The 16,999-nt window shown below is 39.9% G+C and overlaps 1 protein-coding gene across 1 annotated transcript; it reads left to right on the top strand.

The window, feature by feature from the left end:
- Positions 1–1,184: 1,184 nt before the first annotated feature.
- On the top strand, positions 1,185–11,934 carry mylk5 (myosin, light chain kinase 5). The gene is made up of 17 exons (XM_023282080.3): positions 1,185–1,592; positions 3,331–3,480; positions 3,843–3,995; positions 4,229–4,411; positions 4,901–4,936; positions 5,962–6,089; positions 6,181–6,334; positions 6,416–6,727; positions 6,818–6,926; positions 7,329–7,532; positions 7,617–7,834; positions 7,919–8,042; positions 9,127–9,279; positions 9,366–9,495; positions 9,579–9,666; positions 9,776–9,916; positions 10,242–11,934. Exons 1-17 carry the CDS (start codon positions 1,466–1,468, stop codon positions 10,445–10,447), a joined length of 2,616 nt encoding a protein of 871 aa, XP_023137848.2. The 5' UTR covers positions 1,185–1,465; the 3' UTR covers positions 10,448–11,934.
- The last annotated feature ends 5,065 nt before the right edge of the window (positions 11,935–16,999 follow it).

Raw genomic sequence — 16,999 nt, 5'->3', positions numbered from 1 at the left:
CAAATGCAGCTTAAGAAGGAAAAAGTATATATGCTGACTATAAATAATCTGCTGAGTAGTGTATTTGACATATCTTTTCAGAAAAGAAAATGCAGAGAGAACTTAGATGGCTTCATCCCATTTCGAGGTTAATTTTTAGATGGTGCTAGTTCACATTCATTGCAGCACTTACTGAAAAAAATCTTTACAATTCCTGCTATCTTAAAAGAACAATGAATATCACAAAGCTGGAACTTGCTGTTGTACACATTTATAATGAAAAAGCCCTAACAATGATGTCCTGTGTGTGCAGCCTTTTGGTAAATGTTTGATTTGGGAATTCTCCACTCAGAAACTAAAACAAGCCCCTTGCAGTGCTTTTCTTTGTGATCACTGATGTGGATTTGAGGAAGCTGGGATGGGAGTGGAGTGGAAATGATGTTATAATCACCTCAGTGGGCCTCTGCAGTGTTCTCTGACATTCAGCACTTTCAATTCAGTTAACTCACCTCATGAATGCTGGGATCAGACATGTCAAGTGCAGTCAGGCTGAAAACTGTTACACATTTGTTTTGCCTTGATTGCATCCTGTGATAAATAATTCAGATTTCACTCATCCTACTGGAGAGCTGCTGTTTCGTGTTGTTTAGACTGTCTCAGCAACATATGCTCGAACAAAAGCAGGTCCCTCTAGAGAGATCTCCTGGTTACCATAGCAGCGGGTGAATCTGGTGAAGTGACGCTGTTTCCCTAGAAAGGACCACAGTGTGTGTGTGTGTTGGGATATATTGTACAAGGGGAGGCTCTCGGGCTTTAAAGCTGCATGAGATTTACGAGTCTGTTGCTCACGATCAAACCTTTAGAGTCCACAGGCTTGAAGTGAACTTTTGCCGAAGTCACTAGCATCACAAAGTCCAGTTTCAGCACTGATAAGTGAGAGGACAAACAGAAAATCCGATGAACAACGGCGCATTCAACAAACACGCACACAATGCGACCTTTGGCTGTGAGGGCAGATAAGACCCCCCTCTGTTTCCCACTGTCCCATTTTCTATCTTTCTTTGTTTGTGTGTGGTGTGTGTTTGTCCATTAGACATGACAATACAAACAGGGGTTTGACTTGTGGGTGCGTGATCTGGCACTAGAGTGACTCTAAAGAGATAAGGAGCTCCCTGCCCTGCCTCAAATGGCCGAAGTAAAACAGAAAGATTTGTCATGTAGGTGGAGTTAGTGTAGATCAGGGGAGGGTGAGAAAAGAGGGCTCGAACATGTGCGGTAAAGTAGTGAGGGCAGAGCTTCACTGGTCTAACAGAGAGTGAGAGAGATAGAGCTTTGGAGGTTTTACATAAAATAGAGAGACTGGGCAAGCTGCTGAGGCCTGCACCACAGCGACAGAAAAAAGGAAGTGTGATAATCAGTCTGGGAAATGACTGTGTAAACTATTTGTTGTTGCTCCGCTCAGAGACCCTGCTGTTCCTAAACAGACATGAATGGTGATGGCAGCAAACAGCGATATGTGTCAACCTTCAGGATGCACATCAAGTCGCCTCGTGCAGCATCTGCCTCAGGCAATGGACCTGGTACTACTGACACCAGCAAATGTACTGATCCAGGTAAGGCCTGCATGAGAGGAAGAGAGTGGGAGATTGTCTGTTGGCTTTGGATGGAACTCAACTGGTGGCGTTTGGCAAGTTATTAATGTCAGCATTTGAATAGACAAGTCTTGGCATGGCAATGCCTCCTAATAACAAGTTGGTCCACTGCAAAAACAGGCAGCAACAAACACGTCACTTTTCTCCTAATGTAAAAAAAGAGATAATTTCTCAGAGAACACACACCACAAACTGTTTGTTTCTCTTTAAATTAATATCCGGTGTTATGTTTGTCCTGACTTGACATTGTTTATTGCAGTGGGGACCTTTCACTTTCATGTTATGTCAATCCACACTTAACATCAAATTTCTTTATTCAAAGCTTATTTTTTAAAATTAATTTTAATTAGTCATTGTTAAATGCATATTTGATAAGGCAACATTTCTCAAGTTTAAAAATTCTTTTTCAGATTTATATTGTATGTGGTTACTGCCTACATGTCAGATATCTTCTTATTTTTATTATTTCAATGTAGATATTCATCTAGAATGCTCTATCACACACTTTTGTTTGTCAGATAACAACTTTGCATAGTATCTTTTACATGTAGGAATTTCAGGAAACAACAAAAAGTGACTTGATTATTGTGAAAGTTGTAGGTTTTTGAAAGTTTCATGTTCAACAGAGTAGGTGTTTTTAGAGCAGCCTTTAAAACAAGTCAGAGTGTTGATGTGAAAGAGGTGTGAAGATGCACTTCTCAGTGTGTTTGTGTGCAGAAGTGTAGTTCAAAGTAGCACGCTCAACTAAACAGCATTCAGTGCTTGTCCACAAACATTGGGGCGTACAGTGAATAACTGAACATTGTAAACAGTGGCTAAAGGTTGATGGTAAAACACATTTATTGTTAAACCTTAACTAGTATGCTCTATATGGTTTTACATGGGAATACAATAGCCAGGAAGATTTAGTTTATCTTTATCAATGTTTTTGTTAAGTTTAGTTATCTGACAGGCCTCTTCAATGCCACCCATTTGTACTGGTGTTAATGGGGATCATATATCATTGTGAGGCTAATATGCTAATAAAAAGCTTTTGATTTCTGAAAGTTGACTCAATCGGGGGGAGTGAAATTCTTAGGAATACACACTCCCTTCTGGAGAGGATCCAAGCTTTAACAAGAATTCAAAACAGAAATAGACTCTTGCATTGAATACAATAAGACATGGTCATGAAAAGAAAACACACAAATAAATTAAAAATACAGTCTTGTCAGCATGAACTACGAGTTTTATATTGAAGCAGATGACTGTGGTTTCCTGGGTCAGTGGTAACTTCAATTCATGTGACAAATTTTACAAGACAGAAAAGGAAGAACAGAAAAGCGGATAAAGTGGTTTCAAACTGTTCTGGTAGATGCAAGAGTGTCATATTTGCATAAATTACATACATGCCTTTGCTAGTCTCTAGCACTTGTAGCGTGTTACTTCCCATGTATGAGGGAGCCACAGAGAATATTTCTGATTATATAATAGCTTGGTGAGTAAGACACGCAATAAAGTAGCCTTGTGTAGACAGAATTTGCATCATGCATTCATGTCAAAATTGAAGGGGAGGAGAGGAATTTATAAAGCTGAGGATCCAGCTGATAGAAGTTTTGTGGTCACTATCGGGTCGAGGTCACTCATAATCAAATTAAAATAAAAATTTTTGCTTGCGTCTGATTCCTCTTCTCTTTCCACACCTCTTCTCTAAATCCAGGGTCGCTTAGCCTTTCCTCACATAAACATCTGGATCCGCCTGTCTTCATAGAGCCCCTGAAGGACTGCTGTGTGGATGAAGGAGGGGACATCACACTACGTGGGGTTCTCACAGGAAGTCAGCCAATCAGAGTGTCATGGTTGCACAATGGTGAGCAGAGACAGTGTGCAATGCTGCATTAGGGGTCAGATATTGACTTAAACTGCCCTAGAGTCCAGATACCCTTAGCTGGCTGGACATTTTGGAACAAAAATCTGCTTTTTTGTGACTGTTTGGATGTGCTGCAAGCAATGAAGCAGATACTGGTCTGCGCTTTTACATACTCTACACATTTCCCTTAACTCAGCTTTACATATTTGGAGGCATAATTTAAACCAAAGTTCAATTTTCAATAATGCCCGGCAATGCAACAAGGATTTGTATCAGAGCTGAAGGACTTAACATCAGGATACTGGAAGAGAGGCTTTCTAGTTGTTAATTTTTCTAGTTTTTTTGTTTGTTCCCATGGGCAGGTGAAGTGGCCCGTTTTGGGAATTCTTCCTTCAGTGGCAGGGAGGTGAGTTTTGTGGTGAAGGACTGTTTACCAGAAGATGCTGGCGCTTACACCTGCTTGGCAGAAAGCAGCGCAGGGAAGACATCTTGCAGCGCTGCTGTGTTCGTCAGAGGTGAGGGACTCATTTGGACACAATGAGAGGTGTTCCACGATGGGCATTAGAGGCCATTCATACAATTTCTCCTACATTCAGTTACCATGAAATTAGTTTTCAACACAGTTTGCTGCTAATTGCAAACCACGCCATTCACTTTATAACAAAGAGTGCTTCAGTCAGTGGAGTAGCTAGAGTTTCATTTCTGATGCAGTCTCTTCTCCTTTTCCTCTTACTCCCAACAAACTCAGACTTCGAAACTATCTGTGGTGTGCAGAATCATGTTTCAAAGATGACCACTTCTGCATCCAAGAGCATAATGGAAAATGGACGTTCACCCCAGACTCACAAAGATGAACCACAGAAATTCAAAGGAGCCATTTGTGCCTCTCCCACAGGCTCTGATAAGCAGAGCCCAGTCTCATCTCCTAGAGGTAATCGGATAACAGTTCTTTATATGTATGAAAACCTCATTTCCCAATTAGTTGCCATTTTCACATGAATGTATTTTTAACATAGTAACAGTATTTGCAGTGAAGCTTCTTTTTGTACTCAAAGACTGTTATGTTGCACAATACCTACATGTTTTGATGCACCAGGCATGCATCTTGGCCTCTTTACCATTGTCTCAACTTCTTCAGGATATCCATGTTCTATTTATAAAAAGGAAACACACTTCCAGTCCTTGTGTGATTGGCTGTCAGGCAAAGTGTATACCAATCCTACAAGACTTCCACAACAATGTAGCACTGTGATACACCCACTGAAAGCCTTCAGTCTCCAGTGAATGCCATGTAGGGAAGTGGACAGTGCAGAGTACAGTAAAACTTGCTGAGTCTGTATACTGATAGCCATAGTCTGAATAGAGCCACACCTCAGTCCTCCCCTGCTAAAACCTACCTGCACTTCATCTGTCTCTGCAGAAGTCATCCCAAAGAAGAGAGCCAACTCAGCGACAGGTAAGAAAAACGCAACATTTTTGTCTCCTCACTCACTACCTGCTGCCAAATGACTGAGCAATGCATCCGGCGTTCCATCATCCATCCATCCATCCATCCATCCATCCATCCATCCTTCTATTTCTCACTGTTTGCTATATTCTCTGCTTTGTGTGCTTCTGTTTCTGTGAATATAACTTACCGACTACACTCTGGTTTGTATGTGTGTGCTATTGTGGTTTGTTCAGTAGCTGCACCTTCTTTTTTAACCTTTGTCCTCACTATGCTGTAGTCAGGCTCCAATTTATTGTGCTCCCATATACAGGGAAACTTTACCTTAGGGTGTAGACTGCTAAAAGCAAAAGAGTGAAAGGTTCACAAAATAAGGTCTGGATGTCTGTAGCTGGTGCATAGAATATGCTATGTTTTTGTTTTGTTTTTTAAAAGAAAATGTATGTGTATCCTTTATATGTATATCAGACACCGACAATAAACTGTTTCTGCTAAAGTTGTTTAAATAAAGGTTTATCAGATTGACTTCAGTCAAATTCACCATCCTGATGACACAGCATTTGAATACTGACAGTGTGAAAGAGGTGACATTGACTTCAGCTCATATATGGAATTTTACATTATGCATAAGATACACAAGGCCATAACACTTAATTGTGTGTTTCCTTTAAGCACGTTTGTTCAAATAAGCAGCTGTGAGTATGTGAAACTTTTTAGGTGTTCTCAAAGAACTGTTTTGGCATTACACAAGGACTGTTTGTACTTGTGTGGGGTAGGTCATGTATGTTTTGCATTCTGAGACCCTTTGCTGTATACTACCATAATAAGGGTCTCAGGGGAAGTAATACGCTCACAGTCATGCAGCTCAAAGCGCATATCCCACCACCAGGCATTTCTTTGTCTTTATCTCACATTCACACTCCACATCCCATAGTTTCCTTCCAGTGCGATATTTTAGGCATTCAGCTGCTGAATTCAACCAGACACAGCAGTAAGCTTTGAGTTGAAGCACTCATTTTGTTTTGTCCTTGCAGGCCCGGTGTTACATTTTGAAAACCCACCACAGCACCACGAGGTGAAAGTGGGACAAACTGCCAGGCTGACGTGCTTTTTTGCCGGCAGCCCCCCCGTAGTGTCCTGCTGGATCAGAAATAAAGAACAGGTGCGGTAATTTAAACACTGTTTGACAAAATAACCCAAATTTATTTTCTCACTATGGTATTTGTCTCCCGAATATTTTTATCCATCTGCAGATAGTGGATGGTCCAGAGCTGTGGACAGAAAATACTGATCGGAGCAGTACGCTGGTTATAACAGAGGCTAAACCACAGCACACAGGTCGCTACACTGTTGTTGTGAAGGACCGCAAAAGCTCAGCACAACACACACTTACCCTTTCTGTCATAGGTAAGACAATACTTAATCTGAAATTTCAAGACTAAGAACAGCAGTACCTTGAAAGCTTTTTTAAAATAATTCTCCCATCAGAGAAGCCAGAGCCTCCTGCCTCCAGTCCTGTGATTTCCCTCGTCTCTGCATCCAGCCTTGTCCTGTCCTGGTCGGGCCCTTGCTATGACGGCGGCAGTGCCATCCTGGGTTATGTGGTTGAAGTAAAAAACCAAGAACCTGGTGAGCCTGGGCACTGGAGCAAGCTTACTGCCCAGTGTAAGAGTACCTCATACAGAGTGTCCTCTGGGCTACAGCCTCAACAGAAATACTGTTTCAGAGTGAGGGCCTATAACTCTGTGGGAGTAAGCGAGCCGGGACCAGTGTCACCAGTGGTGAGGATGGAGCAGGAAGGTGAGATGATATGAGTTTTTGACAGCACATTAGGCAATGTAGGCAAATACTATAGGCCTTATATTTAAGTCATTGTGTCTATGTATGTAGATTCAAACAAAACGCAAGGAGAGGAACTCCCTCCAGTGTATACCAGCGTCACTATTGACTCCTGCCACAAAGTCAGCGATCACTACAATGTATTGGAAAAACTGGGAATGTGAGTATCTGACAGGTCAATTTTTTTATTGCTTAGCCCAGGAAGCATTTTCTTCAGAAGTGATGAGGAAGACATTTCAAAAGAAAGTCTGTTTTAGTGTGGGAGGAGGGAAAAACCAGCCAAGTGCAGCAGAGGTAGGATTAAATTATATGCATGTAGAGACATGGTCATGTACACCAGTGTGGGTCTGAAAATATCACTGGTTGCAGTTAATATTGTTAAGGAATGTACAGTAACTTTGACTGACAGAAAGAGGCATAAATCAATAGTTTCAGATGGAAGATTACTTTAATTATCAGCATCTGTTGTCAAGAACTATCTGTTGTCATGTGGCACATGATCCATGAGAGTGTAACATTCACGTTTCAGTCAGAGATAAAAACTGACTAAGCTCTTCATTAGGGGAAAATTTGGCTCGGTCCACAAGCTAACCCACAAAGAGACAGGACGTGTGTGCGCTGGAAAGTTCTACAAAGGACGTCGTGCCAAAGAGAGGGAGGCTGCCCGTAAAGAGATCGAGCTGATGAACCACCTCCATCACCACAAACTGGTTCAGTGCCTGGGAGCATACGATCACAGGTCTGAGATGGTCATGGTCATGGAGTTGTAAGTATCATCATGTTAAATTCATACAGTAGCTGCAAGTTCTGGGTGTGTATCTCTGTGGCAGTGTTGTTTGTCTGTCTGCAGTATCGCAGGTGGGGAACTCTTTGAACGTATTGTGGATGACAACTTTGAGCACACAGAGCCTGCCAGTGTGCGCTACATGCAGCAGATCCTGGAGGGGATTGCATACATGCATCAACAGAACATCGTCCATCTGGACCTCAAACCTGAGAACATTGTGTGTGTTGACACCACTGGCACCTCCATAAAGATCATTGACTTTGGATTAGCCAGTAGAATTGGTATGTGCAACACAGCCGTCTTAGTATGCATTTGTCTAACTTGTGTGTGTTTCAATGCCAACTTTTGTGATTTATGTGTAACAGATGGCAGCACACCTCTGAAAGTGTTGCATGGGACTCCAGAGTTTGTGGCACCTGAAGTGATCAACTATGAGCCTGTGTCTTTGCAAACTGATATGTGGAGCATTGGGGTTATCTGCTACATCTTGTGAGTCACATTGTCACTTCTATAGCCCTTTAATCAAAGGAATTGTTTTCGGGAAACATGGTTTTTCTCTTTTCTACCAAGAGCTATGTGAAAAGAAATGTCCCGTCTATACAAAAGATGCAAAGCCTGGCTCTGTGTTCCCTGGTTGACTTGCACTCCAGGAAGTTATTGTTTAAGGAAAAACCCCTCAAAAAGCCCCAGAGAAAAGCTTGAAGTGGCTACACTAAATATTTGTATGATAGCAATATATCACATGACAACATGAAAACAATGCGACCCTGTGAAAGCTGCTGCTTGGACAGATGCACCTCCAGAGAATTATGACTTGAGACTGCAGGCCCCTTTTTATCTGTCTTTATATCTAATTCATCTCATAGTTTAAATCTCTATCCTGCAACTTTACTGTTTTGATTCACTCCAGTTACTCTCAAAGCACCATTTTTTTTAGCTGTAGCTAGAAAAAAAGGCTCTAAAAGTCCACCGTGCTTTCAAAGCTTCACACTAATCGACAGATGGCCGAAGCAAGTGATTAGGTCAGGAGTTGGTAGTTACCAAACAGAGATTAATGAGACAGGAATTTGGACTTATCCATCAGATTTTTGTGCACTGACTAAGCAAACAACATAGAGTATTAATCAGTGAGCATTTGAGGCGCTGGTAGCAGGGTACGTTTGGACAAAGCCAGGCTTGTTGTTGACCCATTTTCAGTCTCTGTGCTAAACTGAGCTATCTGACTACTTGTAGAAGCTTCACATTTACCATGCAGACATGAAATGGGTATCTTTTTTGTGTATGTCATGCATATCCAGGGTATAAACTTCTGCAGAGAGTCAGTTGGGTCCATTTGTGTGACTAACTGGTCTAGTCCATGTTATTTTTCAGTCAAAAGGCCCTTTGTCAGTTGCAAGTTCCAAAAAACAATTTTTATGTACTTGAACATGAGAGATTGATTGGGCTGTACTGGTATTAATAGTTGAATAAATATTTTGAGTTTTAGACTTATGATGCCACCCAGTGGGCAAATGTTGAAACTGCATATAATACACAATTGCACTGTCCATGTCTGTTTCTATATGGTTTTCAGGCTGAGTGGTGAGTCTCCATTCCAGGGAAACAGTGATGCAGAGACCCTGGCCTTGGTTACAGCGGCTCAGTGGGAGTTTGATGAGGACAGTTTTGAGGAGATAACAGAGGAGGCCAAAAATTTCATCAGCTCCCTGCTCAACAAAGACATCAGGTGATTTCATAAACATAAAACTAAAGAAGAGTCAATAGACAACGTTTTCACTTAACCACCCACAACTCTCTCTGTGTGCTGAACAGGCGGAGGATGTCCTGTAAAGAAGCCCTCAACCACCCCTGGATGGCAGCATTTGACTCTGGAGACCTCACCACCACTAAGACTCTGTCCAAAGAGAAAATGAAGAGGTTTCTAGCCAGGCAGAAATGGAAGGTAACACACTGGCTTCTTACTTTCATATTCTCCCTTAAGTTTGACATTGTGATTTTGTTTTCTCATGGACATTTATCTTATAGAAAGCTGGCAAGGCCATGTTAGCCCTAAAGAGAATGGCTCTACTGTCTAAAGGTGAAAGCTCTGCATCTCTCACAAGCCCCAGGGAAGGTGAGACACATTCTACAATCATCTTATCAGGACCATTTTCATGTTCTGGTTTAGCTAGCTACTACTATCTACCTACGTCCTCTTTTGTCCTCTTCTCTCTCTCTCCTAGACTCAACCCTGAGCCCAGAGGCAGAACATGCCTTGCAGTCTCTGGAGCGTAAGATGCAGGGACCACCCCTATTTACCAAGAGCTTGGAGGACCAGACTGTAGCTCAGGGAACCAGTGCCCAACTCTCATGTCACCTCACAGGTACACGCCAACTTCTTACACACCAACCAGCCTCCTTCACACAGGAGGACTTGAGAGTTGACCTTTAAATTTAAAGCAAAAACATTCAAGTCTCAAGTTTTAATCAGGTAAAATTACACAATGAAAAAAAGACAATGTATTAGATGTACTGCTTTTGAAATGAATGTGCTCTGATACTGTGTCATTTCAACTGTCACCACTCAGGCCTGAAAGACCTGAATCTGGACCCGCCTCCATGAAAACAGCTCTGCTCTGTTGCTGTTTTGCTTTATTTCAGAAGTTCCTGATCTTGCAACTGAATCTCTCCTGTTATCTATCTTGGCAGGATACCCTGACCCAGAGGTGGTGTGGCTGTGTGGTGAGGAACCTGTGGTGGAGTCACCCACAGTGCAGATAGAGTATGAAGACGATGGCCGCTGTACCCTGGTTCTATCCAAAGTTGGCCCAGAGGACACCAATGTTTACACCTGTAGGGCCACCAATGACCATGGGGAGACATTCTGCTCAGCCAAACTAACTGTTCAAGAATAATTTGATTGTGTCTACATATGCAGAGATACAATGTATAAATATAAAGTCTATGAGTGCCATGAATAGCTGTATTGTACATTCTTGTTTTAACATGAGGACTACAATTTGGGACCAAACTGTGCAACCCGACGTGTGGCTGGAAGTATATATATAACGTGTAATATTGCACAGAATTCTGATGAATATTGTTACAGAGCTATGGGAATGTCATCTTTAAACATACCCACATGCACCATTTTACTACTCTACATCAGTGAACACTTGCACACCAAATAAATAGATGGAAATAGTCCCCAGCAGACTATCTTGATATACACTACTATTCTGCCATGCACAGCTTTCAGTGGCACATTTAGGCTTGTCTTTAGTATCAGTGTGCAGTTTCTGATCTAGCTAAAAAACTGCAGTCCATCTTATTATGGCCAATACTTGACATAACAGCGGTGCCCATATATTGATTTGAGTGTCAGACCTCATTTAAAACCTCATTTGCATGTTACAAAAACTATGTTTCTGTGTTCAGTTAGGGTTTTACACCATGAACATGTGTTATGCTGTTTAGGATATCTTTTTTTTTTGATTGTGTCAGTTCATACAATCCCAGAGTTCAGCTGACATATCAACCCTTCGAAACACATTGGCTGGATCATTTGGGTAGACAAAGTTATCAGACATCAATTTTGCTTTAAATGTTGACAATTTTTCACAGAAAGGGCCATGTTTTTTGTTGGTGTTTGCTGTCAGGTTCTCCTTTATTATGGCCACTGGTTTGCCTTCATGTGGAGGAAATAGGGTGTAGTAATTAAGTTGGAAATTTGTGTGTGTTGCTAAAATATGTGCAGTGATAGAGGGAGACGGGGAAATCTTTCCATGACAAAAGAATGTTGTCAAAATCTTGTAAGGCTTCCTGTCTGCAGGTTGAATTTCAGACTGCAAACAATGCAATGGGGGCATGAAACTACAGACCATCCACCTGCAGAGGGAGGGAAAAAAGTCTTGCAGCTACGTACATTTTTCTTTTTCTCAAGTTTTTATAGTCATTTTAAATTTACGCTTACAAGAACCACCCCAAATGGACCAAAATCTGTTGATATATGTATGTTGATTCTTAGATTTTTCCCTCAGCCAGAAAACCAGCTCTGCCTGAAAGACACTCATTTGAACAACACAACTTAAAGACAGACTTTGGAGAGCTACTTTCTAGGAAACAACAAAGATGAGTATGAAGCAAGAATCCAAAAATCAGTTGTTATCCTTTGCAAAGTATCTGTTGTGATATATTTTCAATACAAGGCGTGCACAAAGAGAGATTAAGCGTGTTCATACTCCAAGCACAGCTGAATCCTTCCCTGACTAAAGAAGGAAGGAGTTGTGCACAGCTGAGCTGCATTTATCATTTTTCAAAAAACTGTTCTTTATATGCACCATTTAAGCATCTTAACTTGTTCAATTTCAAAGTGATAAAATAAAAACCCAATGTTATATTATTATAAGAGTTGTTTGGAGTTTTTTTAGCTGTATAAATTTATGATTTCAAAAACAAATCAGTAAGGCCTGCATAAAAGAGCCTATATCTTGTTTTAGAAACTTCACATAAACAGTGTGCAGTTACATTATGTAATTCTCCATTAGTCTCAGTGGCTGATTGTCAGATTGAAGAATTTCCTCCTAATCCATAAACCCCAGTATTTATGACATGGATGAACCACTACAATGGATTTTTGAGAAGCCTAAAGATCATTAGCAGCACACATGTATAACTAGCATTTCCTACCAAACTTGAAATGCAAATTAAGATCTGCTTATAATTTTGGCCCATAGTGTTCAGTATTCTGCATCCATTTAGTTATGAAAAATGTGAATCAGATGTAAAATTTATCAAAGAGAAGTCGTCTTTGATCATCTTTCGGTTTAACATGATTAACAGTCATCCGGCCAATAGGGTTTACAGTAACTCTGCTGAAAGGGGGGAAAGCCTTAACTGAACATTTCCAGATGTACAGACTCCTAGAAGTCTGCTGTCCATTGAAACCCTCAGATTGCTTCTTGCACAATAATTTGGATAAATGCATAAATCCTTGTCCGTTTGATCAAGACACAAAAGAATACTTTACATCTTGACAGTTTCTTGTAAGTTGACCTGCAGCTTAAGGACTGTTTCTGTGCTTATTGATTACAGCTTGGAAAATGAGGCTGCTGGTAGGAAACCAGATAAATGATCTTTGCTGACACTGACACGACTGCGTAAAAAAAGGTGTTAATTCTTTTTGACATTAGTATATATACACACCTGAGGCCAGGCTCTAGAGTAAGAATGACACAGTCCTTAAAGTTGTGGAGACCCACTTGTATTCCCAGTAGTCCACGAGTCATTCAGAGAATCTTTTAATATAAGTCTAAATAATATCTGTTCCTGTAATTACTGTGTTTTATATGTCTCATGGTTTCCCCATCTCTACAGTAAGAATCAAACATACAAGATATGTTGTCAGGCCTCTTGAAGCTGTGCCATTTCCAGATAGAGGTGCTAGTATTTTATTCCTGCACAAAAGTTCACTTCACACTTCTGCATAGCTCTGCAGTAGTAGGACGAACGTAAGAGTAAGATGTCTCTTGAGCTGAGACAGGCAGGAAATCTTTCTACGCTGCCATCGTAGATATTTTAACATTATGCAAACAACAATTCTTCATTTAAGATATAAGTTGGAGACAGAGCTACAATCCAGATACAGGGAAAGGTTGACATTTACTCTGATGCACAGATGTGATAATTACAATGTTTCAAACAAACTCCATGTACATTTCTTAATTTGCTGTTAAGATAAATTTGTGTTTACTTACAACATATAATTAGTTTGGCTTGGGTGTGAATGACCTTTAAGTGTCACAGATTTCACTTTCCAAGCTACCAGTTGGCAATGACAGTAAAGAGACAATTATTTTTTTGTGAAAACACAAAAGGTTTGAATCACATGGTGAAAAGCAGAAAACCGCTGAAGGTGTTGTAATGCATGAAATCATCAAAGACAACCTTGTTCGCCATAAGCTCCACATACACATTGTCTCCTACCTCAAGGGAGATGACCACAGTGTTGCTACCCATGTCATGGGCATCATTCCCACTGGTATCCCACACGGATGATAAGCGTTCACCGTTCTTCATTAGGCTCAACAACAGAAGTACATTCCTTTGACCACAGCGGTGAAAATGCCTGTAAAAACAAGGAGAGTGGATTAAATTTGAGGATTTTTCATTTGGCTTTCCCTCTCTTTCTCCCTGTACTTTAACATACATTATTACCTGGTGAGGGATTGTAGCAGCTGCCAGCGTTTGAGAAAACCTGTAAAATAATAGTCAGTTTACTATGACAGTTCATTTATATATTTAGTATATATAATACTTGCAATGCTAATCCTTAATGTTTCATACCATCATGACAAAAGGGGTGAGAAATGTAAAATTCCTAAGCCATGCACTTCCTTTAAACACTATTGCATATCCCATAAAGAACATTTGCTACATTACCAGTAAGGTTACGCAGTTCCAGGACTTCTTTTTCAGTGTTTTGCAGTTTGGTCTCCAGAAAACTTATTTTTTCCTCCATATATGCAATTTTCTGTCCCATTGCTCCCAGATTTTGAGATATGGAAGTGAGGAGCAGACATCACAGTAGCTTGAGTGCTGATAGGCTTCACCATTTGCTTTATAAATTTGAGGTTCGCAAGAGCAGCAGCTGAACACTAGAATCAGAGCCGCAAGTGTCTTCATCCTTGTGGTTTTAAAATCTTTGCTTCTACGCAATGAGTCCCTGAAAAGTCTCCTCCTTATATACTTCACCTGACTTTGTGCCAAACAGGAAATGTAAGTTTCAGGAAACAATCACTGTAACTCTTTAATTGCTGCCAATCTTGGCCATGTTGTTATGAAATAAACTCTTAATCTCAATTAAACTTCCCCAGGTGTTAAATGTTTAAAAAAAATAAAAATACACAAAACATTAAAAAATTAGATAATAGAAAAATATGAAAAACACGCAAATGTCCAATAAGTGGTTCGTGATAATTTCATAATGGGTAATACTGTATACAGCATGTGATATAAGGCAGATGTTAAAATAGAGGTCATACTTTGCACAGCTAAAGTCCAAAGAGATGTGGTCAGATTTAAAAGATAAAACTGATGTTGCAACCTTGTTCAATCGAAACATACTGCAACTTGTTTGGACTCATGAATTTCAGAATGCAACTTCGTTCAAAGGGAACTATAAAATCTAGTACATAGTCCTCGGTATACCTGGACAGTCATCAGCAAGATCTTTAGATGTGAAATACGACAGTAAAATAATAAGGAATCAATAGGAATAAATTGGAGATGCGGGTGATGATGATAAATATCTTTAAAAGTAAGTTAAGTGAGGACAAATAATCACAATTCTGTCTTTCCGGCATTTATATTATACGTTGATGCCACAGTGTTGGTCATCATCATAGCGTGCGTTTTCTTCAGTGACTATTCATGTGCTCATGTAATGTTTACTCAAGCGTCTTCCTTTTTCATTTCACCTGACGTGCAAAACTGGAAAACACTCAGTTTACATAACGGAAAAAGAAAAAGAAAAACAAAACTTGCTGCCACACTTGGTCAGGATACTCTTATAAAAATAGACTTTTTATCTAAACTAAATATCACCCATTAGATTAAGGTTGAAAAAAATACATAAAAAGTTAAGTGCTAGTTTAAAAAAGAAAGAAAAACATACAAGAATCCAACAGGTAACTAATGATAATCACATACTGAGTAATACGCAGCAGGTTACTGTAAGGCATAGTTTAAAATATAGGTCATAAATTGCACAACTAAAGTCAAAAGAGATGTGATCTGATTTCAAAGATAATACTGATGTCGCAACCTTGTTCGACCAGAACATATTGCAGTTTGTTCAGCCTACCTCATAAAATTCAGGCTGTGTTCTAATTGATCGGGAGCTAAAAGATCTCCAGCTAAGCAGTTAGTATATAGTCCTTGCTATACCTGAATCAACAAAACAGTTAAAATCAAAAAGTAAGAATAGCAGGCAATCAGTAGGAATCCCTAAATTGGAGATGTAGGTGATTAAAAGTAGATTAAGCAACTATTAATACGCTCATATAATGTTCACTGGTTTATTTTGTTTTAGCATGTGCCTTTAGTTCATGACTGCTGGTTGTCTGCTTATGATTAGCCTGTTATATTTCAGAAACCCCGCTTTGCCTATTTTAGTATTGTATTCTGTATTATTTTGGGTTAAATTTTGATTTTACTAGTTTTGTCCTGTCTTAATGTTTTTCACATCATTTTGTTGCTGATTGTCTAATAATATATAAAGCTCTAGTTGTTTTAAATATGTTACATAAATACATTTGATGTTAAATATTCTTTCTTCCAAGCCTCATTTTTTTTTCAGAATAAGAACAGCGGCGTTTTGGAAAAGCACTCACTTATTCATGTCATGTGTAATTTAAGTCAGTAAGATTGAAGTCACTGATTTGCTCATGAAAACCAGTAAAAATCTGCTTTGAGCACCAGACACTCTGTTCTGGACTGTAACTCCGCCTCAAATTCATGTTTATTGCATAGTTTATACCGCGAAATGACGTTGTTTGCTGTCACACTCACCTCTGATCTCCTTTCAACATCTCATTCTGGGTCAACCTGCCCACCCTGGAATGACTTTCTCTATCTGTTGTTAGACAATGGAGACAGGTTTGTAGGTGCCAAAGCAAAGCCTCACCAGCTGCACCTTATCACAGTAATCGGGCCTCTATAATCAATGCTCTGCCTCTGAAAGTGCATTTCAAGCCATTTGTTATTTAAAATTAGCTTCCTCGTTTCCTCTCCTGGACTTACACCATGCTCCATATTTGGAGCTGCCTGTTCCGATTCCATCCCCTTGTTTCTCTCAGTTTTTGGGTTAATTAGTTCTACGCAACAGTGTGTTATGTATAATATGCCAATTATTATCTATTAAGTCCTATTGTGTTTGTAGGCACCATGTCTGGGCACACACTGACACAAATTCGCATTTTCATGCAATTTTTACAAGTGCGCAAGGACTGCCTTTGCTGACTACTTTTTGACGTATGTAGTAACAGCAATTAATTTTGACCTTTGAGTTTAACTTTATAATGTTAAAATGATCACAAGGTCTCTGTGATCTAAAATGAGTAACGTGTCCTTTTGAAGACTTCTGAACATAAAAACAATTTATTCTCAGACGCTGAATAACTGGGTGGTTCGGAAGTATCCCTCAACTTGCGCAATTGTTCCTGGGAACATGTATTTTTCCAGATGCTTACTCAAACACAAGAAGATGAAACCAGCTACAGATATGTCCCACTATGCTGGAAATAAAACAATACATGTCTATCAATGAACGACTGTGAATGTGGAAATGGGTTTACCAAAACACAAGAGCTTCTTAATTACACTCAGAAAATTCTGTGGAATAATAAGCTCTTCAACCTGTCAGATGTTTCAGCACTGCACAGGAGCCACTTGTCAGAACATCATCT

The sequence above is a fragment of the Amphiprion ocellaris genome, chromosome 19 (genome assembly GCF_022539595.1).
Source record: "Amphiprion ocellaris isolate individual 3 ecotype Okinawa chromosome 19, ASM2253959v1, whole genome shotgun sequence".
Classification (NCBI taxonomy): domain Eukaryota; kingdom Metazoa; phylum Chordata; class Actinopteri; family Pomacentridae; genus Amphiprion; species Amphiprion ocellaris.
This window is presented reverse-complemented; position numbering and strand designations above follow the sequence as displayed.